General features: G+C 50.3%; 1 protein-coding gene across 2 annotated transcripts; it reads left to right on the forward strand.

The window, feature by feature from the left end:
- Positions 1 to 2,351: 2,351 nt before the first annotated feature.
- MOB3C (MOB kinase activator 3C) lies at positions 2,352 to 13,813 on the forward strand. Of its 2 annotated transcripts, none has more exons than XM_082463329.1 (4): positions 2,352 to 2,484; positions 6,054 to 6,522; positions 8,590 to 8,792; positions 9,118 to 13,813. In XM_082463329.1, exons 2-4 carry the CDS (start codon positions 6,105 to 6,107, stop codon positions 9,145 to 9,147), a joined length of 651 nt encoding a protein of 216 aa, XP_082319455.1. In that variant the 5' UTR covers positions 2,352 to 2,484; positions 6,054 to 6,104; the 3' UTR covers positions 9,148 to 13,813. The 2 variants fall into 2 exon arrangements, with proteins under 2 accessions (XP_082319455.1, XP_082319456.1); XM_082463330.1 differs by having other exon boundaries at positions 2,357 to 2,488.
- The last annotated feature ends 8,780 nt before the right edge of the window (positions 13,814 to 22,593 follow it).

Below are 22,593 nucleotides of genomic sequence, written 5' to 3' on the forward strand. Positions count from 1 at the left end.
TCTCTCTAGACCAGACTGAGAGTCACAGGAAGGGGGTACAGATGTTTGTAGGATCTGGGCTATCTCTGGCTTCTCCCAACCCTTCCACCTGCCTCCCATCCCACATGCCAGCCTGTCAGCTTGTATTGAGGCAGACACCCAGGGGCTCTGTTGATAAGCTGGGAACTTCTGAAGTTTCTTCAAAATGGATCATCTAAATTTCCCACAGTGTAAGATTCCATGCTTTTCACTCTTCAGCAAGCAAACTCCTGCCTATCTTATAAAACCCAGCTCAGAGGTACAGCAAATGACCATGTACAAAGCCACAGAGGGAGTCACATAACATTCCAAAGAATCTTACAGTCCATGATCTCTGACCACAATGAAATACAATTAGAAGTCAACAAGAGATATAAACCTCCCATAGGTTGAGAAACTAAACACTTCTAATCATCCTTGGGTTAAAGAGGAAATGACAATGAAATTATGAAATACTTAGAACTGAATGATAAGGAAAGCACAAGCAGTTTCTACTTCCTTTGTGAAGTCAAAGTCCCTGGGCCCACATGCTGAGTATCTTCCGCTGCCCCTCCAGATGCACTCCAACCTCCTCCTCCAAGCTCTAGGTCCCAGGAGGCCGAGCTCTATGGGCTGCATCAACTGGTTCCCTTGTCCTTGGCTTCTGGTAGGATTTGGCCAATGGGGAAATCTTGCCAGAAATCAGAGGGAGGGAAGTGGGGCCCCTTTTTACCCCCAGTCCTTTGCAGTATGATTGCTGTGGGCTGGGTATGTCCCTCGGGCTCGGGCCACAGCTCTGGTCAGTAGTGCCATCCTCATGGCTCCCACTTTTTCCCCTCCCTCCAGCCTAGGATAGACAGCAAAGGGCTACTAGTCCTTTGGTGATAAGCTATCCCTGTGGTTTCCCTACACCCTGTCTATACCTCTAAATACTGCTTTCTTTAAACTCTCCTCAAAGCACCCACTTTGGGTATTCCATGTGTTTCACGCCGATAACTCCACACTTACCAAGTGCTCGCTGTCAGTCCATAGCCGTGTTCTCACAACTGGATGACTAAGCTCTGACCCTGTGTTATCTCTGTGTGTTGGCCCCCCAGCTGACCTGTCAGCACCTGAGGTCAGCAACTGGGTCAGCTCCGTCACCTGATCCCCTGCTCTCAGTGCACAGCCATGCTCAATAAAGGGTATTAATTAGGATATCAAACAAATGAAGGACTAGGTTTGAATTCCTTCTGCATACACTAGAGCATGCAAATGTTGGCCTATAGAGGATCTGGGGCTGAGTTAAGACTCAGACATCAAAAAAAAGAGAGCTTTAGACCGGGATAAAAATAGGTATTCAACAAAAGAAAGAATCTTCAGTTCTATGAGCTAAGATTTTTAAGGATCCTGTGTGTTCTCATGCCATCCAGCAAGCAGAAGATCCAGACACAAGGGGAGCCCAGTGGGGCTTCTGTGCCATGTACATGCCCATCTCCTGCCTCGAGCTCTCCTTATCCCTGCCTGCTCACCTCTCATACCCCTCCAAGGTGACTTCTGTAGCCCATCTGTCTGCCTTGGCTCTCCCACCCTAGAATGCCTCGAACCTTCCCTACCACCCTAGGGCAGAGCCAGACAACTGGTCCCTGAGCCTGGGGCGCACCGTGTGCATTTTGTGCTGCTGCAGAATATTTGTCTGCCCTCAGGGGAAGAACCCAAGTAGAAAAGTAGCAAAAGCAAATCAGGTCTTGAAGGCTTTGGATTTGGCTGGAAGAAAGGAAGGAAAGAAGATATCCCAAAGTGGGAACAGCTGGAACAAAAATGTGGTGGGGGGAAATGGGGTGACTTCTGCCAGGAGTGAGGAGAATCTGCCCAGCCTGAGCCAAGACCCCAGCCCTGGTGGGGGAGGTGAAAGTCTGTGATTTGAGCATTCTTGAGGGCCAGTCCTTTCAGTGCTGAGGTAAGGGACTCAGCTCATTGTACCCAAGGCATTCATTAAGTGCCTGCTATGTGCCAGGCACTATGCCAGGAGCTGAGGGTATGGGAGTGTATAGTGATCTCGAGCTCAGGGACACTCGAGACACAGACGATTCTAGGAGGGCAAGGAAACCACCATTATCCAGCTCCAGACAGAAGCTGGGCTTGTCCCCATTTTACAGTCGAAGAAGTTGAGGCTGCCTCCTTGGCCCTCCTGAGAGGGCCAGCTCTTAGTCCTTTGCCCCTGGGAAGCGGGGAGCGATACAGACCTTCCGGAAAGGCGGGGGTATTGGGGTTGGGGGGGGGGTCCCCTCTCCCCGCCCCTTCCCCGCCCCCTGGCCGCAGCGTGGCCAGGCAGGGAGGGCCGGGGCGGAGTTGGCGTCGCCTGGGGGCGGGAGGGCGACGCGGGCTCGGCAGGCAGACTGGCGAGAGGACCGGCGCGGCCGGCGACGAGCAAAAGGAGGGGACCGCCTGCTGGGGATGTGACCTCGCGGCCAGACAGGACTCGCGCTAGCCCACCCGGCGGACCCCGTGAGTGAGTGCCCCTCGCGCCCCGCCGCGCACACGGCCCAGCCTAGTTTCCACTTTCATTTCTCCGGCCGTCCCGGCGTGGCACCGTCCCGAGGCAACCTGTGCCCAAGAAGGCTGGCCACAGCCCTCGGTCCGGGTCCGAAGCTCTGGGCTGGAAAGTCGGGGCTGAGGTTGAGGCGAGTCGGTTGAGGAGGGCGTGTCTTCGGAGGCGGAAATTTCAGGCCTGCTCCTCTGGGTCCTACGACCCGTCTGTCCTGGCAGCTGGGCTGGGGAGGGAGGGGCGTCAGGGGTCCTGGGAGAGGCCGAGGAGTGGTCGTAGGTGGCCAAGCGCCGCGGGGAAGAGCTGGGAGTCCTCGCCTCTACTTTTCTCTTGGATCTCTGCCCTCAGCCCTCCCGCCTGCCCCCACCCCCAACACACCAACACACACACACACACACACCAACACACACACACAACACATACACACCACACACACACACCAACACACACACCAACACACACACCACACATACACCACACACACACCAACACACACACACCCCAACACACACACACCCCACACACACCAACACACACACACCCCACACACCAACACACACAACACACACCCCAACACACACACACAACACACACAACACACACACACACATACCACACACACACACACACACACACAACACACACACACATGCACTACTCTAGGCTGGATTCTGGTTTCAGACTGGGGCCAAGACCTGGGTCAGGCCTGGGGGAGTGGCAGGTGTGGCTGAGCATCAGAAGCAGGCAGGGCCCCTCGGTGGTCTTCATTTGGGAAACCCAGATGCTCACCCAGGGAGCGAGCCATCACTAGCCACTTCGGGAGTGAAAGGACAACCAGATTTAGGAAACGGGGGCCGAGAGGGGGAATGGCCATGGTTCGGAAGTTCAGGGAGGGGACAGAGATTCTGTGGGAGTTAGAAACTCAGTAAAGGGATGGGAGTGGGAAGTGAAGACAGACAAGTGGCATGGATACAAGGGCATCTATCCATCCCCCCACCCCCAAGCTTTCATTTTCCTGGGGAAAGACCCAGGCCTTGAAATTCTGCAGCAGGTAGGTGGGACTCTAGCTCACTGGTTAGGACACCAAAGTTGCTGTGGGGTGTAGGGAAGGCTCAGTGTGCTGGGGGAACAGGAATTAGGTTGGTCTAGTTGATGGGAAGATGCTTCCCCTTTCCCTCCACTCCCCTCCTTTCCCCTTATTTCCACCAGACCAGCGACCAGCCAGTGCAGGAAAATGGCCCTTTACTAGTTGTCATGCCCCACCTTATCCCAGTGTCCAGTTCTGCCGCTGGAGATCCCCTGCCTGTAACTTGCTGTGTGAATGCAGTCTCCTCAAGTCCCCTTAGTGGGCCTCAGTTTCCCCATCCATACAAGAAGTGGGTTGGGCCAGTTGATTTCTCAGGGCTATTTCAACCCTATGATTCTTGATTTTGAGCTTTCCTTAAAGCCTGAGCATCCGCTATGTGCCAGGCCTTGACCGAGGCTGGGGGGTGGGGCTGGTGGGGGACCAATGGCCAAAGAGTAATCTCCACCCAAGGACAAAGAGATCTGGGTTCAGTAGAGGGGCTGTGGGAGGAGGTAGCATTCAACCTGACAGTGTGAGTCAAGCCAAGCGACCAGTGTAAGAAAACACACAGAAGCAGGAGTTGGGGGCGTGTTCAGGGATCAGGAAGAAGCCCAGGGTGGTTTCTGTAGGGAAGTGAGGCAGGAAAGCTAGGGTGAGGTGTTGAATGCCAGGGTGAGGGTCTGTTGGTAGCTGTCACTGAGGGGGGCTGTGCAAAGGTGGAGAGCCCAAGGACCCAACCTAATTGCAGTGTGAATGATTTTGGAAGCTCCTGCCCCAAGCAGAGTTTAGAATGCAGGCTGCAATTCAAGCATGGACATCTCCTCTTGGATCAGGAAGTCCCACACTGGGGACTTCTTTGGGTGAGAAGTTGAGCGGTAGGGGATGGATGACCTACCACATCTTTGAGGTTTTTTCAAGAGGACAAGATCCTGCTGGGAGACCTGCCCCTACTCTCCAAACTCCTCTCATTTTACTTGACTTTCCCTTCTTGGCCTGTGTGTTGTGTGTTTCAGACTTCTCCACTAGCTTGACTTGTCTGACATGATGACCCACATGTACCTTTGGTTACACCCAGTTGTCACCTTGTTCCCACCCTCCCTTCCCCAAACCTGTCCCAGTATTTCTAGAGATGTGAGAAAGGAAAATACTCCAGTGTCAGCTCTGAGGTCAAGGCCAGGCTTTGTGGCTGTATTCAAGCCTCAGTCTAGGGTCAGAATCCAGGACTCAAATTGACCAGGGTCAGGGCCAGGTCAGAGTTCAGCCTGCAGCCAAAAAGCTCAGTGTTTAGCCTACACTCAGCCTTAGTGCTCAGTCTGGGGTCAGGATCAGTGCTCATGTGGCTAAATTCCAGTGGGTACTTAGCTCTGCATTTCCCAAGAGCTCACACACTCACAGGGGAGATGAGGTGACTACCCTGGAAGTCCCAGGAACTTGGCCTGTGAGTGACCGAGGAAGTTGTATGGTCCAATCCATACCTGCTGCAGGGGTCACCCAGCAGTGGTGGATGAGACTAGAACCCGGGTCTCCAGCCTCAAAGCCTGGGGCTGTCCCCATCACTGTCCCCAAAGTCTGTTCGGAGACTGAGATCCTTCAATTCTAAGAGGCAAAGCAAATTCTTCTGAATTCTGGATGGGCCCAGCTGGGTGATTTGACTGCATTTTCCTACCTTCCAGTGCCGGGCACATAGTATGTGCTCTAGGAATGTCTACTGAATGTCAGGTGCAGTGGGAGGGGCCAGCGCTGTTCTGGTTTGTGTTTCAGGCTGGAGGAGGTTAGCTTGGGAGGAAGGATCTCCAGCCACTGCTGGAGGAAGTGGTGCCCTTCTAGACCTGCCACCTCCCCCTCCCTCCAGTGCCTGCAGCCACACTCAGAGGCCACCCAGCTGGCCATATGAGAGCTCTTTCCTTTCAGGGTAATAAAAGGAAAGGACATTTTTGGTAGAAAAGTCCCTCCTGCTCCCTGGGAATCCCCGGTGGCCGGATGGACTGCGGGATATCTCAGAGGAAGCCGAGGGCGGGGGCTCTCCCCCTACCCCCAGGACAATGCAGGCCAGCTCTCCCACGCTGTACCAACTAGCCCATGGGATCCCCAGAGGTCATCTTGTGCAGGCCCCTGCCTCCTGCAGGGGCCTCTGCCTGCAGGAAGCCTCTGCCAGCTCTCTAATGGTTCACAGCAAGTCTGAGGAGCACCTGTCTGGAGCCCAGGCCCAGCCCTCTCTGAGACACAATGAAAGTGGAGAGGAAACTAAACAAGATGGGAGGGCTGTGGACGCTTGGCAGGGGGAGCTAGGGTATCTGGAAATAGGGCAGGATGCTGGACTGTGGGGATGAGGAGGATTTAGATTCCAGGCAGAGAATTCCAGGCCAAAAGCCGAGAGGTGGGAGGGAAATGATGTGTTGGGAAGTCAAGCCCGTTTGGTAAGGACCTGACCACCGTGCTCCCCCATGCCCTTGGCCCTGGCAGGGCATCCGTAGGGCCTGCCCCTGGACCCCTGGCCCTCGACCCATCCTGGCCATGGCGCTGTGCCTGAAGCAGGTGTTCGCCAAGGACAAGACGTTCAGGCCGCGGAAGCGCTTCGAGCCGGGCACACAGCGCTTTGAGCTGTATAAGAAAGCGCAGGCGTCGCTCAAGTCGGGTCTGGACCTGCGCAGTGTGGTGAGGCTGCCACCGGGCGAGAACATCGACGACTGGATCGCCGTGCACGTGGTGGACTTCTTCAACCGCATCAACCTCATCTACGGTACCATGGCCGAGCGCTGCAGCGAGACCAGCTGCCCGGTCATGGCCGGCGGGCCCCGCTACGAGTACCGCTGGCAGGACGAGCGCCAGTACCGGCGGCCGGCCAAGCTCTCGGCGCCGCGCTACATGGCGTTGCTCATGGACTGGATTGAGGGACTCATCAACGACGAGGATGTCTTTCCCACGCGCGTGGGTGAGTGCCGCCTGGCAGGCAGGTCAGGCCTGGCCAGGGAGGAAGGGAGCCAGCGGGGCCCATCGCGCAGATGAGGCATTTAGCTTGATACAGCCATGTTGTAGAAGAGGAAACGGAGGCTCAGGGAGATCGTGTCTGCTCAAGATCAGGCATCTTGAGCTAGGGCGGCCTGGCTCCCAGTTTGGGGCCTCTTTTTGTCTGAAGCTTGAGTGTCCCTCCAGGGAACACCCTGGCAAGACCACTATGATTCTCAAAACCTTCCAGAACAAGTGCCTCTAGGTGCTCCTAGCAGGTCGCCCTGCTTGGGCTGATCTGACTTGCTGCCTCCTGGGAGTCCCCTCTGACTCCTGGCCCCAGGAAAGGGAAGGGGGTGGGGCCCCATGGGGGCCAGACGGTATCTCCTCCTCAGTGGGCTCTGAAGGCAGAATTTTCCCTTGTCAAGCCCAACCCATGGAGCCTTTTCTTTTCTCAGCTGGGCAGCCTGGGCAGGTGAGGGTGGGGAGAGGAGATGAATGATGTCATCCTGGCCCAGCTTCCCCACCCAAGGGCAGCAAGAGATGGTATTGGCTCAGGAGCTGAGCAGGCATGACCCTGTGTTCATCACAGCAGCCCCGCCCCACCTGGCCTCCTGTTCATCTGTGTTAAGGCTATGGGAATCAGAGATGGGTGGGGCAGGGTGGTCAGGCCCAGAGGGGAGAAGTCTGAATGCTGAGGGCCTTGAGTCACAAATCAGTGCCCACGCCCCTCCCCAGTTGGTGGCCTTCCATTTCCTGCACTATCATGTCCAACATGGGTATCTTCATTTCACATGAGAGGAAACAGGCCGAGAGAGGGACAGTGCACTGAATCAGGAGGGACTCAGAACCAGCTCAGGTCTCTTGAGGCCCAGGGCCCCACGTCTAGATGGACAGGACAAGTCTGAGGGACTTGGGCTGGGCCTGGAAGGGCTCACAGGGAGACAGGGCTCAGCCCCACCCGAGAGCAGTGAGGAAGGGGAAGGGCCTCATGGAGTGGGGTGAGTCAGTGTGGGCCTGCGTCTGAGCGCTTGTTCCCTTCGAGCCTTCACCCCCAGACCTGTGAGGTCCCAGGTGCCTGTGCCTTAATCCTGGGATGGCTCTGCCACAGCAGAGAAGAGGGTGTAGCCACCAAGATCTCCACCGTGAGCATGGGGGACTGTACAGAAATTGTGCCTTTTTCACAGGTCCTGGACCTTCTCTCTGGCAGGGTCTGTGGCATTTTTCCCTGAGGGGTGCTGCAGTGCAGTGCAAAGAGGGCTTGAATCCTACCTCCAGTCTGTACTAATTAATAGTTGTGTGGCCTTGGGCAAGTGGTTCCACATTTATGCACCTCTGTTTTATCATATCTAGAATGGCTGCCATACCCATTATCATACCAGGCTAAAGGTGCAAAGGACCCAGCACAGGGCCTGGCTCACAGATGGAAGGTTCTTGTAAGTCTTATTGACTATTTGAAGGACTGAGAGATATACGAACTTGTTCATGAAGATTTAGTAATTCTCAGGATTGGCGTCTGGGGCCTGCCGTGTGAATGTTGCGAAGGGGAAGGAGTCGGTAGGGCTGGAGAGGCAAGTCAGGATCAGATTATGAAAAGCCTTGAGCAGGCACCACGCTGGGAAGTTAGGACTCAATCCTGAAGGCCCATATTTTTAAAAATGGACCCCAGATATTGATGAACTCCCCTTGGAATTGCATCCAAGGGTGTTGTGTGCGAGCACCTACAGATGCACATGTTTCTGGGGAGAGTTTTGGCATAACTTCCATTATAGTCTAAGAAGGGTTGGTCAGTGACCCAACAAAGTTGCAGAGTCCTGTTCAGGGTGATGGGAAAATCAGAAGACGATTTGTATTTCAGCAGAGGAGAGGCACAGTGCTTCATTAAAAAGGGAAGTATGGGAGAAAGCAAACTTTGATCTCTGTTTCCCACAGGGAAGTGTGCTAGGGAAGAGGCCATCTTGGGCAAAGGCTGCCTGTGTGGGGGAGGGCAGGGTTGGGCAGAGTTTCATCATCAGATTGCTGATGCCCCATATCTGCCCATCCCGCCCCCTAGGAGTTCCCTTCCCCAAGAACTTCCAGCAGGTCTGCACCAAGATCCTGACCCGCCTTTTCCGCGTCTTTGTGCATGTCTACATCCACCACTTCGACAGCATTCTCAGCATGGGGGCCGAGGCGCATGTCAACACCTGTTACAAGCACTTCTATTACTTCATCCGAGAGTTCAGCCTGGTGGACCAGCGGGAGCTGGAGCCACTGGTGAGGCCAAGCCCCCACTGCCCTCCCCCACCAGGGCTAGCGTCTTGAGTTTTCAGATCCGAAGGCTACCTGCTTTAAGAAAATCCAATATCCAAGTGGATATGTTAGGGGACCGCAATTCATTTAACAATGGATTTTGTACTTTAATAGCGACTTCATTCAAGTATCAGTTTACAAACACAGATCTGCAGCCTGGAGTTGGGAGGCGGTGGTGGCGGGAAGGGGCCAGGCTCAGGCAGAAGAGTAGCCGGGCCCTGTGGTTTGGAAACGGGCTGCCTGGCAGGTTGAGCTCTGACTGACCCCTCCCCACCTTGTGTCTCTGCAGAGGGAGATGACAGAGCGGATCTGTCACTGAGCCCAGCCCTGGACCTTGTTGCCCATCAGATGGACCATCTGAACACAGAGTGGCCAGGGAGGGGACCCTCAGAAGTCTGGTAGCAGAGGGACCTGAAGGCCCTGGGGCCCCTCCACACACACAAAGCCCCTGGACTTCTGGTTCTCAGGAGTCTGCCCACATGTCCCCCTGACTGTTTGTGAGTAGAGCAGGGAAGAGCTTAAAGGTGGGCAGACAGGTGAAAAGGAGTAGCTAAACCCTTAGCGTGAAGTCTAGTCTGCTCTGACACTTGACCCTTCCACGGTGGTTGCCAAGCCTGTTTGGGGAACGTGGATGTGGCTGAAGTAACGGCAAGAAAGATGCAAGAGCATGAGCAGCCTATGTGTGAGTGGACACGGATGACATGTGTATATCAGTGTGTATGTGTATGATTTTGACTGTGGGGTGTGTCTGTGAGAGCTACCTGCCTTAGACTGTTCCTGGCACATAGTAGGCCCTCCATAAATGTTAGGTAAATTGATGGATGGATGAATGGATGGATGGAAGGGAGGAAGGAAGGAAGGAAGTAGGGATTAGGGCCATCGGACCATGACCACTTAGGAATGATGACAAGTCAGTCTTCCCATTTGGTGTGTCTGACTATGTGTGTAAGTGCACGAACTGTGGTTGTACATGTAGCTCCATGTTTGAATCTTCCAGGTTACCATCTTCCATCAGCATGAGTTCTGGGGAGCTACTGATGGGGGCAGGTAGGAAGGGGGGCCCTGCCCTGACTGAAATCCTGGCCCACCATAGGTTCTGATTTGCTCAGCTAGAGATGCCCAGGAGCTGTCATTTCCTTCATCCCTCTGCCTCCAGGAGGCCTGATTATAGATAGCCTCATGGGCGTCGGGGGTGATTCTTCATGTCCACAAAGATCCCCAGTCCTTAAATCAGGAAACATACACTCCAATCTAGCTTCCTGAATCTCCAGATGTGGTTGTGAGGATCTGAAGCCCGGCACAAAATAATCCTCCAACCCACAAAGCTAGTGAGCTTGAATTGGGAAGCTCCAGAGCCTTATCTCCTGCCTGGGACATTGAGGACCACATAGCTGTGAATGGACTCTTCCAGGCTTGGAGAGCCCCCATCCTGCAAGTACCTGCCTCCTTCCCAACCATCCCTGAAACATTCCAGCTGGTTGGATCTCAGAGCGTAGCTATCCACAGAGAAACTGGCATGTCCATTCAGCACTTATTACTCAGTACTGCCATGCCCAGCCCTGCACCCAGACCCACAGGTGGGGAAACTGAGGCAGGGACAAGGCCCTCCTCTCCTGGAGACTCCAGGCTGGGGGGCCAGGATGGAGAGCCAGAAGGAATCTGAGGATCATCCAGTCTCACTCACAGAATCATCCACGTACATGAGAGAAAACTGAAGCCAGAGGAGAGGCGGGAGAAACTGTCCAAGGCCTCCCAGCAAAGCTTTTGTGGAGCTGGAACGGAAACCAGGGGTTCTGACTCCCACCCCAGGCCTGTGGATTGCTACACAGGGAGATGAGATGCACTCCAAAGGAGGGTTTGACAGCCCCTCTCCAGGATACAACTGTTCCTGCTTTGAGCAAGGATTTCTAGCCTGATGTCAGAGTGCCCCACCACCCCTGTGGTCTGCTGGGGTTGTCTGCTGAGCCTAAACCTCCAAAATCATGCCCCTCTCCATGGCCCCGCAGCTGCCGGATCTCTGGGGAAGCAGATGGGGCTCCTGGGTCCAGCCAGCTGGCCCTGGGACAGCTGCCTCCAGAGAAGTTCCCGAGGGAAGCACTGGCCCAGCAGCTTTGCCAGAAGCTCTGGTGTGAGGGGGGCGGGGGGGGGTGTCAAAGATTCTGCCAAGGAGGACTGCGGATTGGAAGATGGAGTCTAGGCTATGGCCAGTGCTGATTACACGGCAGGGGGCGGGGGGGGGTGTATTTTTTTGTGAAACAGAGGGAAATTTTATTGTTGTTATTTTTGGTAAAATAAAGGAGGCAAACTAAAGGCCCTGGTGGGAAGCTGTGGTCTGGGTGCCACATGGCTCCTGGGCAGGCTGTGGAAGGAACTGGGCCAGAATGGGGCAGGGAGGGCTTTTTGTCCAGAGATCCTGGGCCATGTGGAGGCCTGGCTGATGTGGTCATGTCTGGCCCAGCTCTCCAGGGTGGAGTCACCAAGGTTTTCCCAGGGCTCAGAATCCTAGACCCAGAATTCCTGGGCTAGGCTAGGAACCTCAGAGTGGGGAGGGCTGGCCCTTACCTTCGGGGAACTCAGTCTCCTGGGAAAGTCTTTCCTGTTTCAGCTCAGGTCACCTGGCACTGACTCTCACTCCACCTCCTTAATCTGGGTGGTTTATTGGAGCTAATGGGTTAAGGAACAGGGCAGAAATACAGCCCTAACTGTAATCACAGTAGAGGAAACGCTTCTCAAAAGAAGGCTGTCTGTCGGGTGCTGGCTAGAGCTCCAAGTGGTGGCAAGACATGGGGCTGACTCCTGAGCTTCTTCCCCAGGAGACACCTGATGCTCTTAGCTCAGGTCTTGCCGTCAGTCCACTGCCCCTTACCCTCAACTGCCCAGCCAAGAGTTGAAAACCAGCTTGGTTCCTAAGAGTCAGCAAAGGCCCACCTAGAGCTCTTCCTTCTACCTGAGGAGACAGCCTGGCTTTGTGCAGTGCCTCTCCTGGGAGACAGAGACCTGGGTTCCAGCCCCAGCCCAGCCCCCAAGGTACTCTGGCATGTACTTCATGATCAGGTGTGGGAGTGAGGGACTTACTGATCTCTAAGCTCCTTCATTACAGTCTGTGGATCATTCACAATAATAACTAATACTATGTGTTAGGTACAGCTCTAGATGCTTGACATATAATAGCTTGTTGAATCGTTTGTCTTTGGCTAGTTGCCTAGCTCCCTTCCTGGTGCCCGGTATCCCTCCTTTCATTGCTGTAGGATCTGTAAGGCCCTGCACTCTGCAGCCCCTTCTTCTGGCTTACCAGAGGAGGCCCAAGTCCAGCATTCTAAAAGGTGGCTCTGCTTGCATACCTCCTATGACAGGTCACGGACTACTTCCTCAATTACTGGACAGCTTAGACTCTTAGAAACTTCAGGCTCTGGGATCATAGTTGTTCTGGAATACACCATATGAGTGTAGACTTATCTCAGAACTGTGTGGCCAAGGCCTGCACCTTACATGACAATGTCTGAATACATCAGGAAGCCCTCACAAAACTATTTTGAGAAATTCAAAGACAGATGCTTGGAGAAGACTAGACAGAGAAAGGAGAAGATAAAAGAGAGAGCTGAGGCCTCAGCTACACAGAGAAAAGAGCCCCCCATAGGGCAAAACTTGGCAGGAGAGGATCCTGGGAGAGGCAATGTATTGAAGGTAGCGGGATAGTTTGGCTCCCTTCCTCATTCCCTGCTCCAAATATTTTTACGGCTCTTGAGCCAACAGGAAAACAAAGCCGTCTGCAGCCTAGCTGCCCAGGCATTCTCCCCACCTTGGAGCAGAGCATTCACCTGCTGAGTAAAAGATGCCCCACCACCCTTGGCCCCCAGGAACACTGCAGCCTCTTGGAAGTTTCCTGCTGCCACTCCCACTGCCCCATCATCAGGAGCTGTGTGGAGTGTGTGGTGAAGGGAGCCACAGGCATGGCTGGAGCTCCATCTGATTTGGGGAGCCCTTCCTTAAGCCATTCTTCCTCGGAGCCCCCCAGAGCCCTCATCTCTGCTGTTAACTGAACTTGGTTGCCATGCAGGGAACACAGCAATTTTGAGAACTTGGGTTGGAACACAGACCTAAGGATCATCTAGCTATTGAGACATTCAGGGAACAGAGATGGGAACAGGCCAGCGCAGCCTCTGAGGACTTGAAGCTTGGATGGGCCTGGAAGGCGATGGTGGGGGAGGTCAACTTACACAGGGGCTTTCAGGTTGAACTGAGAGATTCTGGAAGTGACTTACTTAATACAGAAGCTTGGGAGAAACCGCCCCCACTCCAGCCGTCACCCAGACTGGGAAATCTAGCAAAGCCTTGAATGTTCCCTATTGTTCCAGACCTCCTTCCATCATACAGATGAGAAGACTGAGCCCAATAAGGGAAAGGGAACGAACATTGGTCGGGTGGATGATGGGAAGGAAGTCCAAGAGGCTCTTTCACGAGCATTGCTCGCCAGACCCTCACAGCAATCCTGAGACAGGCAGGGAAGGGATGTTTACTTCCATTTCACAACGGAGGAAACACACTCAAGTTAGGGCCTGACTTAACCCCAAGTCAGCACTCTCACTCCCTCATCACACTTGCAGCCTGTGGGAGGGTCGGGGGCTGGTTGAAATATTAATTTATTTGCAGGTAGTTTTCTGAAAGAAATGAACTTTTTACGTTTTTTTATTTTAAACCACCATTACCCACTGGGGGTAATACTTTACTCAAGGAGAAACTCTCACGGTGAAATTACAGGCACGCAAACCTTTTAAGAAATTTTACAGAATTCGTTCTCGGTTTTAAAAAGACTGGCAGCATTTCCCCATATGTAAATGGGATTTAAAAAATTCCTTCCCGGCATGCAGAAGCGCTCGGTAAATATAATTATACCTGCTGCTGCCGGGCCTCCTCCTTCCTGGCACTTCCCGGCTTTCCCGACCTCCACGCAAGAAAGGTACTGCCAGAAGGAGCTAAGCCCCGCCCCCTATCCCAGCAACCTCCCCGCCCTTCTCCCGTCACGCCTGCGCAGTTTGCTTAGCCCCCCCACACACACTCTCGCTGGGCGTAGCCATCAGGACGCAGGCGCAGCTCCTCCCTACACGCCGTCGGGCCCACCCCCTCGGGGCTAAGATCGCCTCTTCCGTGTTCTTGGCTGAGCGAGCTGCTGGCTGGGAGTGTGCGACAGGCCCTGCCGGGAGTCAGCTGAGGTAAAGTCCAGACAGCGAGGTTTCCCTGCCAGTGAAATGGTGCGGGGAGGGGCGGGGGGGTTTGTGAATGAGTCGTGTGCCTGGGACGGAGCAGTCGGGGCTTAGAGAACTGCCCGAGGTCACGACCAGATTCTGCTGCGGGGGGCGGGGGGGGCAGGGACAGCCTAAGGGGACGCTTCTTTAGGGCTCTCCTTTGGCAGGGCTCCGTCTGGGACGAGCTGTGGGTGCAGCGTGTGCTTCCGGTCCGGGCTCAGCCTGTGCCTAGGGTCGAGGCTTGGGTTGTGACAGGTGTCTGAGGTCGGAGTTCAGCCTGCGGCCAGCTTGAGACTCAGTCCCTATCAGGCTATATGGCTGGGCTCAGGTCTCAGGCAGTCCAACGTCATGAATAGTTTTTCATGTAAGGAATTTATCATATCTGTGTACTCCATTATTTTAAAGTTAGATGTTTTCATTTAAAATCTCCTGACATAAGTGGGTCGCTGTACAGTGAGGAGAGAGAATAGTGTCAGGTAGCGTATCTCTCCTTAGGGAGTTTCCAGGCTACCTGTCAGATGGTCAGTAGCAGATCAGAGGCCATCGCTGGTGACAGGATTGAAGTGTTGGAAGTGCTTGAGTTTGGGTCAGGCAGTCTTGGGTTCAGATCTCACCTCTGCCACTTCCTAGCTGTGTGTTCTCGGGAAAGTCATTTCCCCTCTCAGAGCTTTAGTTTCTCCTGTATTAAAAGAGCTTAGGAGAGTCACTGTGAAGGTTGAATGGGATTACATGAGTCACCTTGTATGGCACCTGTCATGAATTGGGTGCTGAATATTTGGCGCATGAAATGGGTGTGATATCTAGGAATTAGGTCATTTTGGACTGGGGTACTTTAGAGAGGCCTTGGGGGAAGAGTTAAGGTGACTTAGGTCTTGAAGCCTTAGTGGGATTTATAGGTGGAACTGACCTTGCAGGTTGGGTCAGTGCTTACTGACCAGTGCCCGTGTGCCCAGCACTGTGCTGGGCATTTCATATATATTGTTTCACTAGATCCTCAGCCTCTGACCAAGTGCTTTCAGCCCCACTGTACTTAGCTTCAGCCCCTGTAAAGAAGGCTTGGCTGGAAGTGATGTAAAGAGGAGATCCAGGGTTGGTTTTTTATGTGGAGCTGGGCCAGCTGGAGACTTTGGTGCTCCCTCCCTAACTTCTCCCACATCAGCTCTTCCTGTTCTGTGATCCATAGGGTTAACTGGGTTTTTGACTTTGTCTGGAAGGCCTGTTATGCTAGCAGATTTTGATGGTTAAAGGGCCTGGCAAGGGAACACCTCTTAAACTCAGATTACATGAAGCTGAACCTGGGCAGTGAGAAGCTCTGTGAACAGGAGCTGTTGGATTCTGGCACATACTTATGAAGCTTCCCGTAGTAATCTAGTAATTTGGTTCCTTTTGCATCCTTTTCATGGGTGCCCATGTGATCTTCCTGAGACAGTGTTCTCATCATGTTATATCTCTGCTCAGAAACCTTGGTGGGCCTCGTTGCCTGCCATATAGACTTCGGACTCTTCAGCCTCATGGATGAGTCCCTCCATAATCTGTTCCCAAATCTCTCTCCTGCCCTGTTTCCCTTTGTTCTCCCAAAGCTGCACCCTGTGGCCCAGGCAAAATAAACTTTTTTTTTTTTTTTCTCAAGTACTCCCTGCATGTTCCTTTGCCTATATTCCGTCTTCCTGAGGTTCCCACCCCCCCATCTTTCAAGGCCTGTGTCTCATGTAGCTTGTCATTGAAGCTTCTCTGGTCCCCCCTACTGGATTAGTTGCCCCCTTCCCATCTTCCGTAGCAGAGGCTACACCTCAAATATAGCTCTTATTACAGTCTGCTTTGGGATGTGTCACCCCATATGTACTCTGACTACAGTGGTGGAAAGGGATCATGTCTGTTTCATACCTCCTCTGCCTAGCACATAGTAGGCCTCTGCAGTGTGTGCAGTCGAATGAGTCAGTGACATTTTTTATTTACTCGCTTTGGTCTTTGTTTTATGAGCTTTCATGTTCAGAGTGGGCCTTTGTGTTCTTCCTTCTCTTTGTGCCTAAGGAGGGCCCTAGTTTAGACTGATGGTGCCCTAATTACAGGCATCAAAGGTAAGAAAGTGCAGGAACTCTGCACAAGGCAGGATTCTTCATTGCTCCTATTGTTTTCAGGCTCTTGTCTTGCCTTTGCTGTGAGTTTTGTTGGCGGGGAGGTGGTGCTCTGTTCAGGAACCTGCACTGAATGTGTTATAGTTGACACAGGGGAAGGTACACAGGTGGTTTACTAATCAATTGTCCTGGCCTTGCCTTGGTCTTGGCCCCTCTCTTCTGGGAACCAGCAGCTACAATTTTTCCTTGCCAACAGCTTCAGCATCTGGAACAGAAGGCTGTTTGTTGATCATAGAAAAATATACCTCGTTAAAGGTAGAAGGAGCTTGGGAAGCGTCTGGTTCTACTTTAGTTTTACAGATGGGGAGAGGCCCAGAGAGGGGAAAGGACTTGATCAAGATTGGACGAGACATCAGTCAGTGGTGGAGATAGTACTAGAAGTGAAAAGTCCTGACTCTGTTTTTTCCAGTCTACTACATTATAATAAAATTCTGACATTTATTGAGTACTTACTATGCGGCAGATACTGTTTTAAGTGCTTTTTATGTAACATCTCAAAACTCTATATTTTACAGACTTAGAAACTGAGACAGCTAGAAATCATTCAGATCTATTGTCGGGTTCCCCAACTCTGCTTTTTAATATGGTTTTAATGACTGTCGTCTCCTAACCAGTGGGGTGGAACAGTTCTCCAGGGTCACCCTACTTCCATGAGTGAGAGACGTCCTCCCAGCCACATCTCCCTGTATCCTGAAGAGATGTCTTGAGAGGAGTCCAGAGTGTGTTGAAAGAAAGGATGAAAGAATGAAGCAAACCAACATGAGTATTGGTAGCTCTTAGTTTAGGAATATTAGTATACTTTAAAAATTGCATGTTGATCAAGTCAGGCAGTGAAAGCAGAATTTTAGAGTAAACTCAGTCCAGGATCTTTCTGTAAAGATGCCCAGTCAATGGTGGCAAGATTCAGTTTAATAAACGCATATTGAGCTCTTGCTGTGTACAAGACCCAGGTGTTGAGAAATATACACAGAGGAGAACAATGCATTTCCTGCCCTCCTATAAGTAGTTCTCTTTTTTTTCCAATGCACATTCATTTTTTTTATTAGTTATCTATTTTATACTTATTAGTGTATATATGTCAATCCCAATCTCCCAATTCATCCCACCACCACCACCCCCAGTAATTCTCTTCTTAGAGCCTTCTCCCTCCAGTGTGGTTGGCAAGATAGGTAAGTACATAAATAACTGAAATCAGACTGACTATAGTAAATGTAGTAAAGAATGTAAACAAAGTGGGAGTTTGGGAAAAGGAGAAATCAATCCCAACACGACCAAAGAGGGTCTAGAAAGGATTCCTGAAGGTGGAAAATTTATGTTGGGCCTTAGAGGAGGTTCATTCCTGTGAGAAAGAACAGCTTGAGCAGGGGTCTAGAGGTGGGGTGTGTGCGTGTGTGTGTGTGTGTGTGTGTGTGTTGGGGAAGAGGAATGGAGTTGGTGAGGAAGGGAAATAAGCTGAAATGATTGATTGTGGCCAAAATGTAGAGAGGGGTGTGGGAAGAAGAACGCTAACATTTATCCAGTCTCTACTCTGCTTTGTGGCCAAGAGTATATTAGATGCACTATAATTTATTTAATCCTCAGAATCCTGTAACAAGGAGATATTTAGCCCCAATTTAAAGATGAAGAAACTGGACCTCAGAAAGATTAAAGTGATTTGCCCAAGGTCATGTAGCTAGTAAGTGACAGAGCTTGGTCCAAACCTATGAGTGTTGGGTTCAGAGATCCATGTTCTTTTCATTATGCTGCAAGACTCTAAATGCCGTGACTGGGGCTCTGTTTATTCTGGCTGCAGAATGGAGGCTAGTCTGGGGCAAAGGAAGTCCGAGAATGGGGACATCAACAAGGAAGCTGTTGGAATAGTTCAGTCCAGGCTTAAACTGTGAGCCACTGACTTAGTATGGTAGCTGCCTGGTCTAGGTCTGCTTGATGGGTTTACTATGTGAGCATTTTGGCAGCTCCTCTAGTACCGTTAATCAGTTCATGGCCATCTCAACTACTAGAATCTTAGAGTCAGTCTACAGAGGCTGCTGGTGCCTTGGTATTTCAGGCACAGGTTCTAATGTGAATTTAGCAGTTCATTACAACAGTGCCTGGGGAGGGAGCCCATTTGGCACATACTGTTCCTTCATTTTCTCACCCTCAAATTCAACAAGAATCTATAATGGAGGAAAGAGGACTGCACTTGCAGTCAAGAGGCTGGCATTCAAGTCCTGGTTGTGCTCATTAGCATCTGTGAATCCTCACATCTTAGCTTCTTTCTCTGGAATATGGGGGGTGTTTTTGGTTCACATCTGAGATCTCTTCTCTTGCTGATGTCATGTGTTGCTTTGTTCTTCCTGGCTTGGGGCAGTATAAGGAAGTAACTGAGAATATGAACTTGGATTCAGAGGGGCTAAGGTTTAAATTCCAGCCGATCACCCTTCTTACAGGGAGACAGTAGTTAGTAGACTGTACGTTGAACTGCCTGGGTTTGAGTCCTGGCTCTGACACTTCCTAGCTGTGTGACTTGGGCAAGTTATATAACCTTCCTGGGTCTCAGTTTCTTCACCTGTAAAATGGGGCTACATATATAACCTACCTTATGGGGTTGTTATGAGGATTGAGATAGCTTATGTTAAACACTTAGCACAGTGCCTGGCACATAGTAGGTGCTCAGTGGATGTTAGCTTTAATAGTAATACTATTAAAAATTATTATTAATATCCAGTTAGATATTGTTTTTATAGAAAGTATATTTTTTAGGGCCATTTTCCCTACTATCTTATTCTGACATTGTTGCCTTCTCTTTCTTTCCATTTTCCCTTCAGGAAAATTTGAAATACAGCCATACCCCATTTTATTGCACTTTGCAATTATCACATCTTTCACAAATTGAAGGTTTGTGGCAACCCTGCATTGTCAGATGATGGTTAACATTTTTTAGCAATATTTTTAAATTAAGGTATGTACATTGGGTTTTTTAGACATAATGCTATTGCGTACTTAATAGACTACTGTATAGGGTAGATATAACTCTTATATGCACCAAGAAACTGAAAAATTTGTGTGACTTGCTTTTTTGCTGTAATTTTTTTATTATGGTGGTCTGTAACTGAACCTGCAGTATCTCTGAGGTATGCCTATACTAGGTTGTTCCATCACAGGACTGCAAAACATGACATGACAGAAAGTGCCTATAGAAAAAAGGGTCAATTAAAAGGATATGGGGAGGGGGAGGGGTGAGATGTGACAGGGTGAGAGAGTGTCATGGACATATATACACTACCAAATGTAAAATAGATAACTAGTGGGAAGCAGCCGCATAGCACAGGGAGATCATCTCGGTGCTTTGTGACCACCTAGAGGGGTGGGATAGGGAGGGTGGGAGGGAGTGAGACGCAAGAGGGAAGAGATATGGGAACATATGTATATGTATAACTGATTCACTTTGTTATAAAGCAGAAACTAACACACCATTGTAAAGCAATTATACTTCAATAAAGATGTTTAAAAAAAAAAAAAGTCAGTGGCTTATTAGAAAATCTTACCCGACTTGTGTTTTCACCCACCTGGTCTCCACAGCAAACAGGAACAGAGCAGCATATTCATTTCCTTTTGCACAGCCTTCAACAAAAGTGCTCAGCGGGAATTCCCTGGCGGTCCAGTGGTTCGGACTCTGTGTTCTCACTGCCGAGAGCCCAGGTTCAATCCCTGGTCCGGGAACTGAGATCCCACAAGCCACACAATGTGGCCAAAAAAAAAAAAAAGTTTTCAGCAAAACCCCGCCAATTCACTCGTCAAAAAGTACAATAACAGTATCTTTGGAAAAGTGGTGCCTAATTTGGTTCTTCTTTCTCTTTAGCTTAAGCCCCTCTGGCCTTAACTTAAGCTATTTCTTCTTGTTCCATTTTCCATGAATATGGAAAAGTTCCCTCTGATTATAAAGGGAGGATGAAATCAAGGTTTTCTCATGAGGACCTTTTGTAGACTTAAAGCCAGAATCGAGTTGGGCCTCATCTTCTCTTCTGCAGGCTAAACAGCCTTGGTTTCTTTTACTTCACTCTTAAAACCTATTTTCCATTGCTTGGATCACATTGGTCATGCTTCTTTCCTTTTTCTTAGGTCTTTCTACTTCTTGGCAGTGACCCAGACTGCGCTTAGCTGCTAATAAGAGTCCAACTAAAACAGTTTAAGGGAGGAATAATTTCAGGTGTTTTCATTCATTCATTAACATTTATTGGATGTTTTCCCCATGCCAGGCACTGTGCTAGGTGTAGGGGACCTAGAGATGAATCAGACACAGTCTCTGCCCTGTTGCTAGCTCACAGTCTAAGGGGAGATGTGCAGTAAAATGTTACAGGTGCTATGATTGAGTTATGCACAAATGCGGGAAGCTGGAAATTGTTTAGGGTAGTTAGGTAGATACTGTCCGTTTTGCCTGGGCTGTAGGTGAGGACTTCTATAGAGGAGTGGTAAGATATAATGCAGGAGGGGTGGGTTAGGGCAAGATTGTGGAGGCCCTGAGTGACAGCACAGGAGCTTGGTCATTCCAGAGGCAGTAGACTCCCATTAGACGTGTTGGAGCAAGGAAGTACCAGGCTCAAATCTGGCTCTTTGTACCAAGGACAGAGATACCACAAGCTTATCTGTCCTGTCTGTCCACCACTGATGTTTTATGGGGGGAACCCTTGTTTGTATACTTGGTTTTTTTTTTTGCTCTAAAACTTCTGTAGAGAGACTAGTTCTTGACCTCTGAAAAAAGTTCATTCTCTGTACAGCAGGAAATTCATGAATAATTGAGAGAGCGTTGGGTGCCTGGCCTATTTAAGACCCAGTGGCAGGCCAGTCTGTGAGGTTTGGTCTGGCCTCATTCACCCTTTCCAAGCCCTATGCGAGGAAGAGGTGCAAGAATGAGGAGAGGGTTCCAGGGCTCATATGGGTATTTGGTAAGGAATGCTAAGGAGATTCAGGTAGTGTGAGAGTCAGAAGTTCTTTCTGAGGAGGAAAAGAGGCCCAGTGGAATTTGGAATGGTGTCAGAAGGAATCGGGGCAAACCAGGCACTTAGAATCCTGGGTCATGTGTCTGAAAACCTCCAAATTCTATCCCTGCCTTTGTACTTTGCTCTCAGTTCATTCTCTCCTGCTGCCCAGTTGTGGTTTACAGAGTGTCTGGATTGCTTTCCAGGGTCACAGCTGATCTGGGGAAGCCATATCCCAAGCTAGAGTAATAATTACTATTTATCGAGTGCCTATTATAAACCAGGCACTGTGCCATGAACTTGATACACATTAGCTCGTTTAATTCTCACAAAATCCCTGTCATGTAGGTGTTACTGCCCCCATTTTATAGATGATGACAGTGAAGCACAGAGAGGTTAAATATTATGTCCAAGGCTACCGCATTAGTATATGGTAAGGCCAGATTCTGAATCTAGGCCTCAAAAGCCCATGCATTTTCTACCTCCCCAGCCCTAGAGTGGCTCCAAACAGCAAAATAACAAAGTCCGCAGAGGAATTGTGAAGGTTGTTTTTACTGGAGGCCTACTAGAGATGTGTGTGTGTGTGTAGCGGAATGGAGTTGGTGAGGAAAGTAAATAAGCTGGGTTGGCGCACTATGGCCTACAGGCCATATCTGGCTCACCACCTGTTTTTGTCTGGACTGCAAGCCATTTGCATTTTTAAATGGCTGGGGAAAATTCAAGAGAAATTAATATTTTGTGACACAAAAATCATATGAAATTAAAATTTCAGCATCCATAAATAAAGTTTTATTGAAATACAGCCACAATCACTCATTTTCCTATCATCTCTGGCTGCTTTCACTCTGCAAAGGCAAAATTGAGTAGTTGTGACAGAGACCATGTGACATACAAAGTATAAGATATTGACTGTCTGGCCCTTTACAGAAAACAAATTGCCGACCTTTACTATAGGCAACAAGAAGGGACCAAGGGGTTTAAACCTGTGGCAAGACTGAAGGCAAAGAGTTAAAGTCAAGGTGTTCAAGTTTGTCCCTGGAAGCATTGTGGCCATAGGGAGAGGGAACGCAACCTGAGCTTCTTTGGGCCCTGGAAATAGTTTTGTTGGGCCACAGAGATTTGTTTGGGAATGAAAAGCACAATATGAAGGATAATTCTATGTGCTAACATTCTCTTTTGAACAATAAAGAAATATTTTGTGGATGAAGTAATTCATTCAGATATTTACTAGAGCCCTTTTTTGTGCCAGATACTACATTAGGTGCTGGAAATACAAAGATGAAAAAGACATGTCCTTGCCTTTGAGGAGGTTATGGCCTCATGGGAGAGCCACATGTGCATGAGTATAGCCAACTCTAAGCATTACAATAGTATTTAGATGTGGTTTCAATTAAATGCAGAATGAAGTAGAAAAAAGAGGGACTATTCC

This window comes from Balaenoptera physalus (genome assembly GCF_965194825.1).
Source record: "Balaenoptera physalus genome assembly, chromosome: 1".
Taxonomy (NCBI): domain Eukaryota; kingdom Metazoa; phylum Chordata; class Mammalia; order Artiodactyla; family Balaenopteridae; genus Balaenoptera; species Balaenoptera physalus.